The sequence below is a fragment of the Larus michahellis genome, chromosome 1 (assembly GCF_964199755.1).
Source record: "Larus michahellis chromosome 1, bLarMic1.1, whole genome shotgun sequence".
NCBI lineage: Eukaryota > Metazoa > Chordata > Aves > Charadriiformes > Laridae > Larus > Larus michahellis.
Genome location: NC_133896.1, coordinates 134839139 through 134859416, shown reverse-complemented (window position 1 = coordinate 134859416; position 20278 = coordinate 134839139). Strand labels below are relative to the sequence as shown.

General features: G+C 37.2%; 1 protein-coding gene across 1 annotated transcript in view; it reads left to right on the top strand.

Annotated features, from left to right (window-relative positions):
* POLA1 (DNA polymerase alpha 1, catalytic subunit) overlaps window positions 1-20278 on the top strand; it is a 205338-nt gene that overhangs the window by 118791 nt on the left and 66269 nt on the right. The window contains exon 35 of the mRNA XM_074604397.1: window positions 18768-18884. Within this exon, the coding sequence (XP_074460498.1) occupies window positions 18768-18884 (117 nt within the window). The remainder of the gene's footprint in view (window positions 1-18767; window positions 18885-20278) is intronic.

Sequence of the window (20278 nt, the reverse complement as noted above, 5' to 3'; positions counted from 1 at the left end):
AAAATTTGCTTGTAATTTTCCTTTCCTTAAGAAAAAGGACTCTGAAGTTGATTAGAACTGTTCTTTTACCCATATAAAATATAATCAGGTCATAGTACTGGTTGCGAAGTAGTAGTAGTCTTCTACTTTAGTCATTTAATTTTTCTTTACCTGTCATAATGAAATTCAGAATTTGCTTCAGACACATAATACTATTTTTTTTTTTATTAAGTATTCTCTCTAGAGTTTAGAAAATACTAGTTCTAGAGACTTGGGACAACATGTACGTCTACCACAAACTCAAAGCAGCAACATCATAACAGCAAATTTTTTTCTACCAGATGGGAAGTAACAAGTAACCTGTTCTGCTCTCAAGAGGTTACAGTTGGAAAGCTCTCTTGGGCCGTACTGATTAAGCTGTTAGCTTTAAAGGCCTTGCAGGTTTCAGTAGTAGGTAACCCTTGGAAAAAGGAAGGATAGTGTATTTGAAGGATTATACTTTACCTGCTCTTTTTTTATGCAGTTTGTTCTTCCTGAATTTGATTTACTAAATACAAATTTTTAGTGTTATGTTAAAAAAAAAAATCTTTGCAACAAAAATGTCCCGTTAATTTTTTTTGCTGTGTTATTTGCCAGTAAAAGCAACAGAAAACAGTCTCTTCCCCATTCTCAGATTTTTTTTAGTCCAATGAGTTTGTGACAGGCCTGTATTTCTGTTGAGCTGGCATTTTTATTGAATGCTTACACAGGAGCTTCAATTGCTTAAGGTCCATCTGATTATGTTAGTTGGTGTCTCGAATAGTTTAGGCTGAAGAAACTCCTGGATGTCTTCTGGCCCAACCATTCCACTCAAAGCCGGTCCAACCTTGATATTAGGTCAGGTTGTTCATGGAGGTTCTACATCCTATCTAAGCATGACCACTGTGGGTGCAGTCAGATTAATTTTGTGCAGCCCTTTTTCTTGCCCTTAACGTGGCCCCATTCATCCTGAGTAGTCATGTCCACTTCTGTGCTAAGTACTGGCTGGCTTCACATCAGTCCATTTGGAAATATTTTCAGTAACATAGTAGTCTTACATAATTTGTTTCTATACATATGAGTTGATGTTAACATATAACAACTAAGTTGTTGTATATTGGTGGGAGGGGGTTGGCTGTCTATGTGTGACCTTCAGTTTGAGGCTCGGCAAGAATGGCGGACAGTCGATTGCACTGACTTGGTCCTTAGTATTTTCTTTGCTGCTGCTACTGTGGCTACTATTACTTCTTTAAAAAAAAAAAAAAAAGAAACAAACAAAACCACTTTCTGTTGTTGTTCTCCCTGAACACTTGTCCTTCTAATTTTTTTCTTACTAGCCTTAAAGCAGTTTTTAATAAAAATTACCATGTATTACACTGGTGTAAGTTTTGGAAATTTAAGTTTTAAAACATTGCCACTTTTTAGGTGTCTGGCATTTTGTATGCCAAATCTGTCTAAAGCTGAGTTCTAGCTGAAATTTTAACCTAAAATGGATTAGCATTAAGGAAAATTGTTTCTATCTTAAACTAATCCATAGCAGCTCTTCTAAGATGCTGTTGTTTCTGTTCTTCATGGCAAGTAGCAGATATGCCCAATTTATAAGCCCTTGAAAAATTTCATTATTAATAGAAAAGGCTATAAGCGCGCTCTCTCAAAAATCCATCTGCCTCTGACCTCTCTCATCGTACTCTCTGGTCTGCGTCTGGACAGTGTCCTGCATATGGAGGTTTTCCCTCAAAAGATGTTCGTTATTAACACGGAGATTGATGTGGCTTTGGGTAGCAGACGTTGCTGAAGAAATCAGTCTCCCCTAAGAACAACTATGCAGTCTGACTGTAGTGGGAAAGGTAAATTAAGTCAAGGCCGGGGGGAGGCAGAACAAGAGCTCTGTTTTCAAAAAAGAACAGGCAGGTCTAAGGGAAAGTTTGAGAGACCTAAGAGGACTGCAGGAGAGAGTTGTGGGAAAGTGTTGAAAGTAGTTAGAAAAAATGGATGGGTAGCTGAGGAGCTAAGGAGGAAGCCTGACCATCTCAGAACACTCACCAAAGTGTTTTTTGAGACTATCGAGTGTCATGCTTGATGCTCAGTTTAATTAACAGTAGCAGGAAGAAAATGGAGTCATTTAAGATGAAGTTAAGTAGGGCAGTATATGTTTTTTATCTCAGAATAAAGTATACTACAGATAAAGTGTTATAAAACCAGAAGTTGCAATTGAAGTGTACACATCTTGATATATGAACCTGCCTAGTGAGGTCCACCAAGCAACTACATTTATGCACAGTAGTGATCACCTGAGGAGGAATGAATGGAAACGGAGAAAATCTGATGTAATGTAAATCGGTTTAATTGAAGTGCACACGTGCGAAAGTTCTTGAATTATAATCACTTGCTTATTGTGGTAAAAGCCGTGTTAAAGTTGTTCAGGTGACCTTGCCATACCTAAAATACAGGTGCTATGGCTTTGAAGTCTTTAACTTTTGGCTGTGAGGAAGAGTATATATTTCACCCGTCCTTCCTCTTTTCTACTGTTTGTCTTTTGTCATCCTATGAAAATCCATCTAGATTTGATAGTTTTACAAACCTCCAAGAAAATTTTTTAGTATGGAGCAGGAGCTAGGCATAATTTAAAAAAAAGAACAAACAACCAAAACCAAAAAAACCCCAACAAACCAAGTATGATTGCAAGAATTGAGTAAAGATGAATAAAGAGACTAGAACTGGCACATGAGACTGGAGCTGGACCTGGGTGGATGTAGGGGAAACTAAAAGAAAAAAGGATGAATTGAGTAGAATTGGCTGAATTAGAATATTCAAACAGGGTATCTGCTGGGTAAGCACTTGGCTGGGCAGGTAGGCTTGAAATAGCATGCGAAGGCAGGCATGGATGAAGATCGCCTGTGAAAATTTAGGCAAGAGAAGCAAGCAGTTATATTTGAGTGTGATTGGTTTAATAAACAAAGAAAAGTGTGAGAAAATTCCTAAGTCTTTGCTTGCCTCTTCTATTGACAAATACTGGGCAAAATGTGTAGCTTGCAGAGAAGGTGGAAATTCACTGTTATTATGGGTTACTCTGTTTTCTTCAAGCAGCAAAATCTGTGTATTCCTTTAAACATTGTTTTGAAGAAGAATGAGCAGTAAGATGGAATTTTTATTTTATTTTATTTTTAATTTAAAAATAGACAAGGGATCCTGGTACTGCAGAGTTAGACATTTGAAATTTGAAAAAAATCCTAGAATGAATACTGCTTACTTAAGTTTAATCCAGGTCATTTATGTTTGATGTTATCCCATTCTGTCTTTTTTTTTAAGTACGTTGCAGCCTGTAGGTCGGACAGCACTGATTAAATGAGCAGCTAGGCTGTATTTGTTTCTCTCCATTGCTTAGTGGATGCCCTTTACCTTACTGAGTGCACCCTCTGAAACTTTGCCTAGAATTATTTATTTTTCTCATGGAGTTTTCTGTGGCACGCTTCACTGTAGGATCAGGTGGCTCTTAAAGAACATCTTTAGAAGAGCTGTGTAAAACGAGGGGACAAATTATTATTTTTATTTCTCAGAGAAATGAGGCACAGGGGAATGAACATCAAATGTGTCCATGAGTTTGGATGCCAAATTTGTGAAGCAAAGGACCTGATTTTTTAGCATGCGCAGTATTGTGTCGCTACTTTGAAGCGCAGCTTTCGGCTTATAGTTGGGTCTACTCAAACTTAGCAGCGTCGACCTTCAAATTTCACTGAAAACAGACTGATTCCTCAGGTGATTGTTACTTGTGAGTCCTTTCAATAAATTGGAAGTGACTTGCCCAGCAGCATGGAGAATCTGTGTAGCAGAGGCAGTAGCGCGTTTCGTCTCCCTGGGGCCAGATTCAGTTGCCTTTAGCACTTTGTTTTCATTTCTTTCATTTTACTACATAATCTCCAGTGTTCACAGTACATAGGGATGCAGCAGTTCACGTTGTAAGCCTGCTTTATCCTAATGGCAATCCGATCCTTTAATGAGAATTAAAATATAGATGTGTTCCTTTAACTGTAAATTGACACATGATTTGTATGTACAGGTGACTGAAATGAGGGTTACTCTGGCTTCTGATTGCATGCTTCTTGCAGCTTAATGTATTTTTCATATACTCTGTATGTGAACATCCATTGCTAACGGGTGCCATTGCATTTTATAGGAACCATATGTAACCATCTGATGACAGAATTTGGCCTGTGTAGACACATAACTTGTTTTTATTAACGGTGTCATGAAAATTAAGCTCTCAATCATTCAGCCAGTTCCCTATGGCATAATAAATGTTTCAGCACAGAACTCATGCTCCAGTAATACACAGCAAATTTATTGTGAAGTCAATTAGTAACATATATTAGACTATTTTCAGCAGTATTCTTCTTAAGCAAAATTATTTCTCTGTATTTGTCGCATATTTCTGAAATAATTGGTTTTAATGTGGTTTCTTGAAATCTTAATAGAAGCCTATACAGTAACAATAAGTTCCTTACAATTATAAAGAAAATAGGTTAAGTTTAAAATTATTAGTTTATTAAGTATATAATACTATTCATAGGCAAATGTTTTAATACAGTAGGTATTCTGTTAGAAACCACACGATCTGATAATTTAAGAGAATTCTTTTCTTTAAGCAGTTGCTTTCTCTCTTATTTTGGATTTTAATCATGACTTGACTTAAGCTTTCATGTCTTGCTAATGCTGCCAGTGAGAGAACTTGGGCGCTAGTTTACTTAATTATCTGCTGTACAACAGCTGCTAGTATTTAAAAAAAAAAAAAAATTACAAAAATGCCATCTCATCTTTAGGTCCGCTATGGACAAAAAAAGCAAAGGCAGATAAGATGACTGTAGCTACCCTGTCTGCTCCGCACTGTCTTCCTCCTCCTCTCTCTCTCTCACTTTCAGTTTTCAGTGTAATGAAGAGCAGGAGAACAATATTCTGTAATTAAGGATTCCATTAAGTTGAAGAAAAGAGCAAATGGAGTTGTTTGTTCTCCTAGCTGAAAAAATTTGTCTGGGGTGGGGGTTAGTGGTAGTAGTGTAGAAAGAGAGAGGTGGGTGGAGAGACTAAGTCAGGGCTGTTTGTTGAATATACTGTTAAGGACTGTTACCATCCTAATTAATCAAGTTAGAAATTACAGCTGTAGTCGGTTTCCCCCCAATTCTTGTTATCAATTTTCTTCTCTTTTGAGACAAAGCAAATATAAATTTTGTGTTCATTTGTCATTCGTTCTTTGACTTCAGCATCTCTGAAAATAACAATGTAGCACAAAAGACCAGTATTTACCTAGTTGTAATGTGGGTTGCCATGGTGTTTTGCAAATTATTGCAATTATGTTCACCATGCGAGTCGCCCTTGGTAACTGGCGAAAAAACTGATAATCCTGTTTTGAACAAAAGGTCAAATTGCTGAATAGAAAGTCTTGATTAACTAAAAGATGTACAAAGTGGAATTATTTCCTACCATTCAGAAATAGTTCTTGATCGGGTTTGGGGGAGGGGGTGAGTAAGTACATCTGATTACTGAAGTACAAAGCATTGAAAGGATGTTGTCTTGAGCCTTTCATGTAGTCTTAATGGTGGCTTTTTTGTCAAATTTACCCATTTGCGGCATTGAAAGAGGCAGCTGCATTTAAGCTTGAGAGATGGTGCTTTTTCAAGAGTTCAGTGCATGGAAAGTTCTCAGCAGTATCTGCAGTTTACTATTAGACCTTCGGCTATTAAAACTGATGTGCTGCATTTGAGCCCATAGCTCTTGGTGCTTGTAAAACCCTCTGACTGATGATCTAATAAAGTGCTCTTACCGGACAATCTCTGATCAGATACTTCAGAAAAAAATAAAAGAAAAAAAAAATAACCACAGCTCTGAAAAGAATGGGGATGGAAACACATGGCTATACTGAAAAGTTTGCTTCTGTAATCTGCAGTGGAAATATCAGTAAATATTACTTCGTTTTCAGTTTAAGTACTTTAAAAGGACCAATGTATTGCTCCAGAAATAATTTCTATTTACATTTATAAAAGTAAAAATTAATCTGAAAAGGTTGAAAGTTCTTCGTAATCACCAGTCCTCAACAATTACATACAAATGCATACAGGGAATGATCCTCTTCCTGTCCTCATATTCAAAACGCTATGATGGATTTCCTGCACTTTAATGCTGTGGATTTCCTTTCCTCTTTCCTATTTTTTCCTATTGGGGGGAGCGAGGGAAGAGATGAAGAGGATTAAGGGTTTTTCTTTTTAATTATTCTATTTTTTGTTTTTAAATAGCTACCTGGAAATTAATTCTTAAAACTTTGGAGAGCCTGTGTGAAAGCAGCATGAAAGCAAAGTAAACCTGAACAAGTTTGTGGGTTTACATTCTGCATCACCTAGCAACCCCCCGGCTCAGCCAGTTCTCTTGTCTGCCCCCAGTCCTGTTTACAGACCATTCAGACTGCTCTTCGAAACCATGAAAGATATTCAGTTTCATTAGTGCCATTCTCAAGGAGAAAATAATTAAACTTAAATGAACAAACACTGCTTAGTGATGCTTTAAACTTTTCTAGTTTAAGGTGACCAGACTGTTGAGACCGCTGTCTCTGCCATTACCTTTCACTCCGTTGAGCTCCTCTAAACTTAGGTATCTACGTATGTATGTGCATTATTATTTCTGAAGTTATCAGAACTGCATTAACTCCTTCAGTATTTTGAGATGTTTATAACCATATTGCAAAGATAAATGTTTTGCTTAAAAATCTGTTTGTCTCTTTAACAACTTGAAATGTATTCTTGAGTTGACAAACCTTGCTGTTACTGCCACATACCTGAGTAAAATCTCTGTGTGTTCTGTATGACATCTAATGTCATATTGAACTTCCTGCAAGACAAGTCTTGTGACAGAGGAAAAAATTCAAGGACTGTACAAATGTTTGAGGAGAGGGAAGAGGACAGAATTGTGGAAGAAGGACGGGGGAATAGACTGTTTTTCAGCTTTCTAACCAAAGCAGAGGCACAGGTTTTAAGAAATCTTGAGTCCTTGCTGCTTATATGTTGCTAGATTCTTTAACAAGCAATACATGGATGGGTTGTATGAGCTCTTTGTGCTTTGTTGACAGTTGACAGACAAAGCAGAAATTTTTCTGAAGCAAGGTACTGTACTTAGTTGTGACCTATTATAGCCTGAGAATGTGGCTTGCTTTGAGTTGTTTGAATAGGGAGAATACTTTGCAGAATGGACTTGAATATCCTTCCAGAGGTTTTAGCTCTCCATACAGAAATACATAAAACATCTTTCACTGATCATTTTCTCAATGTAGTTTTCCATATGTAGTCATTTTAAGTATACCTTCTCCCAGTTGCTTTCTTGAAATCCAGTTTAGGTATTTTCAGATTGTTTTAAAGAAAATAAAATTGTTGGCAATTGCTGGTTCTCTTTGTGAGTGGTATGTTTGCCTATGAATGCTTGTGCTCTATTTATTAATGTTTTGGAGAGCATATTTTGGTGCCTAGAACCTTATTTTACGGAAGATAAGACGACCAAGGTATTGGCTTTGATGTGAAGTAAAGCAGAACATACTTGCTAATTTAGTTTATAATGTACAATTGTTAAGGTTGGAATTTTTCCACTTGTGGTGCTATTACATGTGTTTAAATGAGGGCCACTGTTTGCATCAAACCTATCATAAGGGTTTGGAGTGCTCTATTATCCTTTCAGCAGGCTGATGACAGAGCCTGGTCTGCACAAATGAGATCAATAAGTTTCAAATAACTTGTATGAAATGACATGTGACTGTACATTTAAAGATTTCTTACTTTTTAAAAAAAATCAATTTTTAATAACATGTAAAACTCTTACATTGACCTACAAGATATTTTTTCACTTCTGTCTTGTTTGATAATTTTGTTTAAAGCATTTTTTACGTTAGCTCAAGCATTTGGGTTCTTTTTTTGGGGGGTAGGGTGCATTTCTTGCCTCTTCGATTACCTCCTGCATTTTATTTTTTTTTTCCCCTGAGACTTTTAACAGTCAAACTGATATGACGGATACTTCTGAAGTAATACTTTCTAGAGATTAATGATGTTTTCTTTCAGTCTTGGGTGGTTTCTTTCAAATAATTTTCCAGTTCTGGACAAGAAAGCAGTTCAGATTCCATTATTTTGGGGTATCTAAATCACAAAATATCATTCTTAAATCTACAAACTTTAATTTTCAGTACTCTAGAAATAGGCATATGATGTTTTGTGTCTGACTTCCCAAGAGCAATGTATTACTGATAGCTTGAGGTACGCAAGTACTGAAAGAACTCCTAAAAGGTACACTTATGGGACAGAATTTTGTTGTAGGCTAAATCCTCTCAAGTTTTATGTCCATTTTCCATAATATTCAAAGGGACCTAGACTGGGGACAACTCTTTGGGTGTTTCAGATCACAGCAGTTGGGTGCAAAAGGTGAGCTTCACTTCCCATAATGGCCGCCTGGAACCCACATCGGTGCTGCTGTCGTTCTAGTATCATCATCTTTTTCACAGAATCACAGAATGGTAGGGGTTGGAAGGGACCTCTGGAGATCATCTACTCCAACCCCCAAAGGGTTTTCAGGATAGAAGGACACGTTGTGTTCTTCTGAGAAACTCAGGTAGCATTTCTTTCCTCTCTCATGCTTTCTTTAAGGTAGCAAGTCAGTGTGGCTATGTAGCCCTCAATTACAGTTTGTCTGGTTGCTTTGGACCTTCACAATCTGGTCCTTCAAAGGTCTCATTCCCATGGTTCCAGTTGCCTTTGAGTCACTTTGGGCTGGCAGCTTTCCAGTGGGGAACAACAGATACGAGTCTCTGTGAGAATGGGAGGTTTCAGTAGATATTATTTTGAAGAGGGTATCCTTGTAAAGTGATCGTTTGCCTTCCACTAGGAAGTTGTTGGCTAAGACGCTTCAATTTGATAACATCCTTTAATGTGGTTCCTGTGATAATAATACTGGATCTATAACCAACCATCTCCAGGATCTGTACTGCTTTCAAGTATTTTACTTTCAAAAGCAATCCATATCTCCTTGTTACTATTCTTTCATTTAAGAGACAGTTTGGTATTTTTCCTGAAATATCACATCTATCCATTAATCAGCCTGGATAATGTTGAATTCAAGAGGAGCAAAATGAACCATCCAGGAAAGGAATTTCCTTTCTTTATAAGAGTTTTTTATCCACTCCGTACCACAGCTGAATTTAGATCAGTTATACAGGCCAAAACTCAAGAAGCTCTGAAAATGAGGAAGTGCTTCAAAAAGAAATTGAAATCATATCTTCAACTTCCATTGAAGTAAGGCAGCATGAAATGGAGTGTGAAATGCTGTGGTCCCTGTTTACTTTTTCCCTAAATTGGATGATCAGGTAGCATCAGACTCTAAAAATACTCATACTGGGAAATGTAACCTATTTTTTCTGGATGAGGAACTAGCTACAATATTTATTGTACAGAAAAAGAAAAATAAATGTGAAGTCAATGGCCAAGAGTGAGTTGATAAAATAGTTCCTTACCTTTACGTGTGATCTGAATAGTCATATACCACACTGGATCTATGATCGGGTCTTTTATTGCACTGTAGTTAGCTTTATATATAAATTTCAGGAACCAATTTTATTCATTGTTACTATAATAGTTACTAAAACTATTTGCATTGGTTTTGGAATTTAAAGCCAAATGTACACAACACCTAACAAGATACCAGAGAACACAGAATAAGCATTCCCTGTGTAAGGGCTTAAGTTGAAAGATAAATTTATGAAGGAATTCATGCAAACCTAAGGTGCTTCACCATTCGAAGCATATGCTGCAATATCTTTCCTTTCAGCTACAACAAGCTTGGCAGCATGTTTAACATGGTACCCACCCCATTTAAAGTAAAAAGTCAAAAGCACAAGTCAGCCAGCATCAGTAATAGGCTCTTGACCCAACTCCTTTTATGAAACAATTTATTTGAAAAGTCTGTGAAAATATCGAAGGAAATTATCATTATTATTATCATTGGGTGATGATTAAATGTTGCAGTTAGGACAGCAGTATAAAGCCTTAAAACAAAACATACTCAAAGATGGTCTTTGTTTTATATACTCAAATTTGAGTGTAAATATGTTAGATAACTTAGTTTTAAGAGAGTTTTTACTTTAAAATTTCAGTTATGCCTGGCAGTTCAAGAGAACTTGCACACACTCTTAATTTTGAAAATCTTGAACGTTTTGAAATTCTGAAGTGAAATTCAGACATATCTTTTCTCTAGTAAGGGATCTCTTGAACCTAACATTAGGGCTTCTGACTCAGTACAATTTGATCTCTTTGTAGTAACATCTTAAAGAAGTGGAGAGAGCTGTTCCAGTATTTTCTTGTTAAAATTTTGACAAAGTGGAAAAGAAGGTTGGAACCATATCAGTATATCAGTAACAATGGCTATCCATATACTACTTTGAGATCTAAATATGTCTTAGCCCTTTCATTGAAGAGGCTTTGCAGGTCCCCTAGATTTCGTTCAAAGATAAAATGAGATCCTTCTCATTGTCTCACAGATACGTATTTTTTTTATTATTATTATTAGTGCTTGGTATCTGGTTTGCTTGTGGAGTATCAAGCCTTGCAGGATCCTGGGAAAGTTGCTGACCCAGAATTCTGCATTACTGATTGCTTCTAACTCCATTACTCTGGATTTTAGGGTTGGTTTGTGTGATTCTTGTCAACAGAGTGTGTCTGCTCATTCCTTATCAAGGAGATCATCATTGATAGGAAAAATGTCAAAATAAGTAAGATGCTCCAGGCATCTAGGTAGATGCAGGCCTACCTTCTGTTTCCAGAGCTAACTTCTGATATTCGTCTTTTATAGAGCTAAAAAAAAAGGTCTCTTTCCTCAGAGAAGTTGGGGGTTGCGTGATTTTATAAAGGCTTCATTTCAGATGGTGGTAATTTTGCCAGGGAATGGGGAAGGAAGGAAGCCTGATGGCTCATTTTCCATATATAATGATCTTTTGTGACAAGATATTCTTCTTGGTTTCCTTCAAATTTCTTTCTGACAAGATTATCTCCAGATTTCACCTTGATGAAGAATTTACTTCACTTTTTTTTTTTACTTTCATTTTCTTTTCTTTCCCCTGTGCAAACAGGGTGGTTGACCAAGAGGTAGGTTTTTAGACATCATGTGGTATTCCTTTCATACGTTGATCCAATCTTTTATAAGTTCAGATAATTCAGTCTCTCGGTTGTTTGTATTAGTAGGTACAAGCTCCAAAGGAATGGCCATCTCTGCTCAGGATATCTAGAAGACTCATAGACTTGACCAAGTCAGATAAGGTATCACCATCGCTACCTGATGTACATTTGTACTTGCTCTGGAAGGACGATTAGGATGAAGCAGCTAGAGAAAGTAACTTGGTGCCTGCCTACTTCATATACCACAGCGTTACTTTTCGTGCAGATGAGAATAGTGTGTTTCTGATTATGCCAATCCTAGCATTATCAAGTCCTCCATCTTGAGAAACCCTTTTAAAAAACTGAATGAGTCTATGCCTTTCTTTTGTCTAGCAGCAGTGGAATTGGTTTCTTTATAAGAGAGGTCTCCTCAGGTTTTTATCAGGTACGTTTGCCCTTGAAAAACTGGGATGTTACCTGAGAAACCTGTGTTATGCTGGACTTCACATCGCTAAGCAGGTAAAGTTTCCCGCGGGAAATCTTATTTCACTGTTTATGATAGCATCCCTGACCTGAGGGGATTTCTTCTTGGGATTGTAGCAGTGGCAGGTAGGTGTCACTCAGGTCTGTGTTGTCTGCTGAAATTCCAGTGCATAACACTGGTTCTCACACTGTCATTCAGATTTTCATTGCTGCTGAGATCACACCAAGATGGTGCAAATGCATTGGATCAGGTGTTATTACTAAGAGTATTTCTTTGTCCTGAGCAGACAAAAAAACAGATTAGAAGTTGAAATTACTTAAAAGTATTTTGGTTTCTGGTTCACGTCAGAAAAACTTTCCTGACTTCACAGCAATAGCTCATCTTTAAGTTGATATTGATAGCACCTTTGCTGTTTCCAGTGTAAAATTGTGATGTTATTCTCCAAAGATATAGCTACTAGTAATAGTCAAAACACTTGTCAAAGATTGTGCAAACAGAGGTTTTGGCTCAAGTTCTAATTCCTGAGATGCTGTAAACTACTAATGAACATTTATCTATCTGTTCCCCCAAACATTCAGATATTTACAGAAGACGCAGACAGATGGAACAGGGAGAACACACGTGCAGTGTAGAATAAGTTATTGCAAGGGGAACTGGTAACTTTCAAGTCACTGAGTCAAGTCTGTTGTTGCCACGAGATACTTCATATAAAAAAAATCATAAAATCATCTATCTTTTAACATTGCATGGGGGTATCAGTAGATTTGATAGTTTACCCAGTAATGCAATATTAGTGGAACCTCGTCCTTCCAGGGGATTTAAAACCACTTCGACTACATTTGCCCTGTTAGGCAATGCTATTCATAATAGTGGACATTGGCAGGAAAATGGGGTTTGAAGCTTCTTGCCTTGTAATTAGTGGAAACAATATGCTTTTGTAAGAGTAGTCTAAAAGGGGAGGTCAGGTTGAAGTTAGAGTGGTTTGATCAGTAACGCACAACAATGCCTGACTCAGAAAATTTTCATTGTGTTGTCCCTCACATTCAGCCTTCCAAAAGCTGGTTTACTGATCAGTGACACGAACAGCGAGCTTATGCTGGTTGACTAGGAAAGCACATCCAAGTTGTGTTCCTACGCTTTCCCTCTGATGGGTTTGATGGTTTAAGGTGACGATTTCAGCTCTACAGTGAGGAAGCCATGGATTTTGGATCCAATGTGCTTGAGGTTAGGTATCCCAGCCATTTGGAGACTAGACGTCATCCACCAAGATCCCATTTTCAAAAATCCATGCTAAGATTGTCTTCAATGGAGAGCAAGATTGTAGAGAAGCAAGCACTAATTACATTTTAAATTCAACTCCAAAGTGGCTGATAGTGACCTCTGAATAATTTTCAGTGCTTGCAGCTTTCTTCTTTTTACTACCACAGTTTTTCATTCCATCTGAACTTTTAAAGCATTGTAGTCCCTCAACATCCAGACTGTCTGAAGGCAGGAACAGATACAAAACTGAAGTGTCGTAGAGAAAGCACATTTAGTCCTCTACTGTAGCAGGCAACCAAGCTACATTGTGAAATGTAATTTGTAAAAACTATTAAGATAAAGCTCAATAAATGTATGTTGTTGACTCCGGCAACTTCTGTTTGAAAAGCTGTTCCATAAACCACTTGCCTCTGTATTTTGGGGTAATATTTATAATGCTTGTTGATCACTAGAATGTGAGAGGCTAATTCTCAAGAACAGACTTACAAAGAAAGAAAATTACTTTTGACTTGCAAATTTCTCCCCATTAGATACGGTTTGTGGACATAGTACTCTTCAGGGATTTCCTTTTATATTGTGCATTTACTTCATGGGTTTTTTGCATACACTTTCTATATTTTAAAATTAACTAGGCATTTGTAGACAGAATGTTTGGAAATGCTAGTTACTTTTCTTTTTTTCCTATCAACTTGTATTTCATTTCCCACAGTGTTGCAGGTACCAAGTAGAACAAAACTGAAGGTTTCCTATTATGATTTTGTTTGATCTGTTGCAAATTAATTTACAGACTACAGCTGCTGGGAAATGAAGGATTGGTTTTGTTTGGTCAGTGAAGATGACAAGCATGGATCAAATAAGGGTTAACAATAATGCGCTTGAACAAATTGAATCAGAACATAATGCATGTATTGAATTTGATTGCAACATGCATGTCCATGGAAAAGTTTTTTGTTTAAAACAAATCAAGGCTATGGCTTAATTATCAAAGCAAAACAAGAGACATGAAGAGCTACACGTTTCTGATACTGCTTTTTTCAAAAATAGCTCCCTTCACACAGTTATCTACATGTTTAATTTCCATGCATAATGGCAACAGTTATTGTTGTCGTTTGTTAAGAGAGCTTAACAGATAGTAAGTACAAACAAACGCAAATAAGGCCTGAATAGAGAGGTGACAAAGAAGAAAAGACCTCTTTAATGTTAATTATAACTGGTAGGAAGTCTATACAAATGACATTAACGGTTTTCTATATGAATTGAAGGGACATTTAGTTAGTATCTACATAACACTTTTTTTTTATTGTAGGCAACAACTTGGATCTCTGTTTTTTAAATACAGTTTATTTAGATATGTGGAAGTTGTACGTTTTGATCATTATTTCTTAGAAGTTGAAAGCAAGTATAATAGTAAGCTGTTGAATTTTAATGCTTATTTTTATCCAAAGCTATTGGTTTTAGTTTAAGCAGAGTTTTTTAGTGATTTTTCATCTGTATTTTGTAACCAGCAAAGCTTTCTTCGACAGTGACTGTATTAGACTGAAACAACCATGTAAGGAAATTTGCTTCAAATGTCATTATTCAATGGTAGTTTGTGTGCATTCACTTATAAAAACCATAGAAGCAGTACCTTCCAAGTGTTGTAGTCCTTCGTTTTTTCTTAATTGTTAGCTAAAAATCCCAATAGGTATCAGAAAACACACTGTTACTTTTATCATGCATTATTTTCATGGTTGTCTATTTTTGAGTATTCTGCTCAGCTGAAGTTGGGATGCTGCTCCCATTCCAGGCTTTGTTTTTTCAGTTGCACTTGCATTCCCTAACTAAATACCTTACTATCTGGCAGTTTCCATGCTTTGTTTTTCTAGTATAACAAATTGGTTTAAAGTTCAAATGTAGTCATTTAATATGTTTTGAGTCATGAGTGTTCTCTTTGTGCACACAGAATCTTTTAATAGTTACAGCTGAAACAATTATACTCTTAAACAGGAGGGTTTTGCAATGGGTGAGGACATACTCCCCACCTCCCCCTGCCTGGATCTGTATTTTAAGGCCCTGTTTGTGTCAGACTGCTACCAGGTGTTTCATAGGAAGGTAGAGATGCCACATAATGAGCAAATATGGCATAAAGAACTTTCCACACAGAGCATAGCGTTTGTCTCTAAGAATTAACTTAATGGAAGATTTGTGACAATTCATTTTCCTTTCCAGAAATGTTTTTGTGTTTCCCCCCGCAGTGTCTCTAATGATATTCTCAGTACTCACATAAGTGCATGCCTGAAGATCTCAATGCTATCCTTGAGTAGCTTTTTTTGGTAGAAAGCTATTCCATGTCTATTAAAATTGAGTTATTTAAAAAATGTGAGGCAACAGATTAACACCGTCCTCTTTTAGAAATAAATCTTAGGTTCATTTGCAAAACCAAAGCTAAGGACTAGCTTTTTCACTTGAGGCTCATTTGTGTCTGCTGACTCCAGAAGACACAGGTCAGGTGTTTATGCTAGGTCAGGTCCTAATTTAGGAATTTTCATGGTGAAGCATCTGCTGATGAAGTAGTGTCTGTCTTCCAATGTCACTTGTGAAATATTTGTCATAAATAATTCGTATGTGACAAGGAGAGTGGTACTAGGACTGCTAGGGCAACAGTTGTGCAAGAGATGAAAATTAAATCCACAGATTTCTGAATTCTTGGCATTTTCTCACCACGTACTATTAACTATGTAATGATTTACGTTTTTAATCTACATAACAATAAAACTCAAACATAATCATCTGATACTGTGATGGTACTGTTTCCAAAAAGCATGCTCTGACATTAGGTGTACCCTTATTTTATTAAGGGAGTATAGAACAGGGTTTGCCTCATCGGAAAATCTGTTAGGTGAATTGCTTTTTGGAGATGCTTTGTTCTTCCTCCATTTACTATAAACGGCACTTAGGGTGACTAACTTAGACTGGTTACAGGCTTTTAGATATCCAGAGTTGGGTGAAATATACCCTAACTACATATCTTAATAGACTCTTTCCTTTCTGCGTTTCAGACTTGAGCACACATTTCAGGTAGTGCTATATACCTTGCTGTTGGCGTGAAGTGCCCCCCAAAGTTTTTCTGGCCTGCCCACGTGGGCATAAAATCTCCTCTCGGCAAGAGCAACAGGAAGTGTTTTGAGGGGCTTGGCACCGAGTGGGATAATATTGAGGGTATGACACGGCTGGAGAAATAGTGAAAGAAGAGAAGTCTCTGGAATAAATGACGTTGCTTGGAAAGGATTTGAGGTTTCATCTTAAAAAGCAAGCAAACAAACAAAAACTGAATCAGACTTCTAGCAGTTTTGAAAAGATTATAGAAGAATGTATTTTTAAGTTGAAGAGAGGGATAAAGCTGACAAACATGAAACATGTTGAGGTTATCTGATCCTTTAGAGAATGAGTGGCAAAAACAAACAAGCAAATCTCTGCATACTCCAGTAAATGGTAGGAAAGACAAAAATAAAAGTTTTGGGTTTTGTTTTTTTTTTTTAAAAAAAGAGAACAAAACTTTTAAGAGTAGACATAGTCAAATCCCATTTTAACAAGGTTTTGGAAAATGGAAAACTAAAGTTTATGTATTCTTCCACACAAGTTTGACGGCATTTGAAATAAAGTAACTCAAATATTTAACTTTAAACTAAACTACTGACATAGTCGTATCGAATCAGGATGCTGGATTGCTGAGGTACAAAATACAGATGCAGTTTTGGCCATACCAGTGAGGAAAGAAAACATAAGTTGTGTCTTACTAACAAACTTGCTTTGCCAGCAACTTAGAATCTCCAGGAAATGAAAGACAGAAAAGGTATATAGTTGCCGACTTTTGTTATTGACTTGTAACCAAGATGGTGATAGTGACAGTAGTGCTCTGAGTGGAGCTGTGGGAACTCGAAGGGTAGGAACATGATAGTAATTGGAAACCTGAGTTGCTGCTGTGGAAATCAGGTAGAAGTCATTGCCAGAGCATAATGTTGGGACAGCTTGTTAAAGAGCCAGTGAGAAAGGAAGCAAGCAACTTTTTGAGTTGTCCTCTGATTCATAACATTTCTGTCAAAGTACCAGGAAACCTAGTATGGTTAGATTAAATTTCTTTGCAGGAGCAACAAAAACAAATTTTGGAAACAGAGGCAAAAATAAACAGTCACCATTCCCAGCAGAGACATCAACAGCTGATGATCTGAACTGCAGAGTTTAACTGTGCTGAGCTGCTCAGGGGTGGTAAAAGCAGGAACTGCGTGAGAAGAGCTGCAGAAAGACCTTGTGATACCAAGTTGCCTTGTCAGTTAATGATTAAGTCCTCTGCCAAGTAACGTTAAGTGGTGCAGATGCTAAATCCCAATCTTCGTACAATGCGTGTCTTAACTTAATAGTTATAATTCTTGGATAATAATAATATCTTTCCTGAAATACCTGCTCAGTGCTCAAATGCTCAGTAGTGCTCCAGGCAAACAGAACTTGAGGAAAGAAAGGAGCATATGTAAATTTATTTATATAAATCCATGTTCGTCCAGCATCCTGAATACAGTGTGCAATACTAGTTTCATCTCCTTCCCTTTGTCCCATTTGCCCCCACCCTCTAATTTCAAAAAGGACCTGGAAGAGTTTCAGAGAAGGGCAACAAAGATGTGCAGTGGTTTCCATGCAAGGAACAACTACGTAAATCAGGACTGTGGTTTGGAAAAGAGTTTGATTGCAGATGATGTGATGGAGGTCTATAAAATCATGGGTGGCATGCAAAAGGTGAATGCAGAGAATGCGGAATGATTATTCCTAGTCTTTCCTGATACAAGAACTAGAAGGCATTAACAAGAAAATCTTTGTGTGTGTGTACTCAAGAAAAATAAGATACTTTTTTTTATATAGCGTGTAGTTGTTCTGCAGCATGTTGTAGATGCTAAAAGTTTACTTTGGTTCGAAAAGTGCTTGAAGTTCATTGAACTGGGTGTAGTAATGCATCCATCACCACTAAATATAGAGACCATCATTCAGGAGGTCCTTGAGCCATTTCCAAAAACTGGAAAAATCTTAACTTCCACTGTGTGCTTTTTCTTATGCTATTCCTTATGTATATGTTCTCGATGGGGTTTAGAGATGAGGTGTGGCATTGGTTTAATGTATGGTTGGACCCGGTACAGGTCTCAGACCCTACCAATCCCAGAAACGTTCTTTCTTTCATACTCTTAAGAGAAGCCTTTTGCGTTGTCTCCGTGATCTGATATAGAGCAAGCTGGCTCAGATTTTTATTTCATTTTAACTCAGCAAAATGTTAGTTTTTCCTAAATGAGTCAGTTTACATTGAAGTCTCAGCATCTTTCTATCAAAAAATTATTTAAAAAAGGACCAAATAAAAGAAAGCTTCTGGCTGTCATCAGAGAACCTAAAAGTTAAAGCTGTTTTTCCCCTCTAAAGCACAAGCAAGGAAATGGCACTTTACTTTACTTTAAAACTTAATTTGTTATGGGTCTCTGGGGTGTCTTGCTGTCTGGTCTGCATAGTTGTATAAAACAATTCTGTTCTATGTTAACATTGTCTGAACTGGAGAAGAGCAGGGGTTTCAGCATATTTCAAGGAATGGATGACTGCAATGTGCAGAATGTGGGATTTTGAAGAGAGGCAACTTGAACTTTGTTCTCCACCGTTGATTGTGTTACCTTAAACAAGGACCTTCACCGTTTTATACATATTATAGTATCAGCTTCACAGAGGATGCTTAAGTTGGGATTTTTTTTTTCTTCTTCCTTGGGTATGATTCATTGTTTAGGTTGGGTAAAAAGAAGCTATAACTTGAATTTACGGTAAAAATGTATTTTCTTCTACGTTCTCCCTTTCTGCAGGGTTGGTTAATATGTGAGGAGCCAACTTGCCAGAATCGAACCCGTCGACTTCCTCTGAGTTTTTCCCGGAGTGGCCCTATGTGCCAGGCCTGCAGGAAGGCTGTTCTGAGGCCAGAGGTGAGTGATTTAGGACAAAGCTTTGACAGTGGTGGAGCAGGATTCTCATGAAGCTCGCCTCTCTCTCAGCTCTACCTTTCAAAGGTAGCAGGATTAAGCAGGAATTTTTAATTAGTTTATTAGTTTAAGGGGGACTTTATGCTTTTCCTGCTCAGCATTTAAGCTGCATCCTCATTGCTGTGAAGAGAGCATGCCATGCAGCTGCTGCGTTTGGAAGTTTTCCAGCTGACAAGCATTTGGTCAGCAAACTAGAATTTGCTGGAATGTTTCTGCCAGAATACAGGTAAATTAAAATAGACAAACAAAACAAACCTTCTGAAACAAAAAACAACTGCCTGTTTTTCTGCTGATGGGTTCTCACCTGACTGAATTTGATACTGTGGAGGTGGAGGTGGGCTTTCATGCCATCTTCTGGGGGTACTCTAAGGCAGTAAGTATTTTCAGGACATGAGAAGTTCTGGGTTCTGCACATTTGGACTTGGCTCTCTGCCTGAAAAGTGTTAGAAGCTTTTAAACCTCACATTGAGCTAGATGGTCTGGTTTTCCAGAGTTCAGGACTGCCTGCTCCACCCTAGCTGGTTGTCTTGGATTCCGAGATTAAAGGAAGCTGATTCTGTTTCATGTTGTAAAATTCTGGCAAAGGAGCAAAGGACTTCAGTTTCTTTGTTAGGAAAAGAGAAAAAAATGAGTTTAACATTTAGAAGTCTTGACGTTTTCCAGAATTTACATAATACAACCAAAGAGAAAGAGAAAGATTCCATAAAGAAAATAGGAAATCTTTGATTGAGGTTCGTTTCAGGTTGTTAAAAGTCTTTAAATTATCCTTACTTCCATAGAAATTAAAAAAAATCAAGGGGTTGAGGTGGGGCTATCAAGTGAACGCTCTGAACAACACTGTTTTATTTACCACATGAGATTATTTTGGTCCTTATTCAGTACTGCAGATGTAAAAAGTCACAAAGGGTAAGTGTCACTAAAAATCAAGGGACTTGAAACAGCATTGTCAGAGAAAGACTGATCAAAAGATAGACATTTTTTGCATTAGTGATAAGTTACTGTTGAAGAATATAAGATCAGATAATGAACAGCATTAAAAAGTGGGTAAAAATGAGTTGGAAGTTCCCAGTCTCCTAACACAGGAACCAGGTGATACCACATAAAATTAAAAAGGAAGAAAAGCAAATCTGTTGGAGAACAAACCTTTCACCTATGCCGTTAATCTAAAGTATATTGCAGTAAGAAATTTAAAGCCGGTACCAGTGCAAAAAGAGACCAAGACTTATATGGGTAATAGAAGTGTCCAGATGTGTTAGTTATCAACAAAAATATATTAAGAAATTCAGGTTTTGATCCAGTTTCGTGCTATTAGAGAGGGTGGATGATACCCAGTAAGG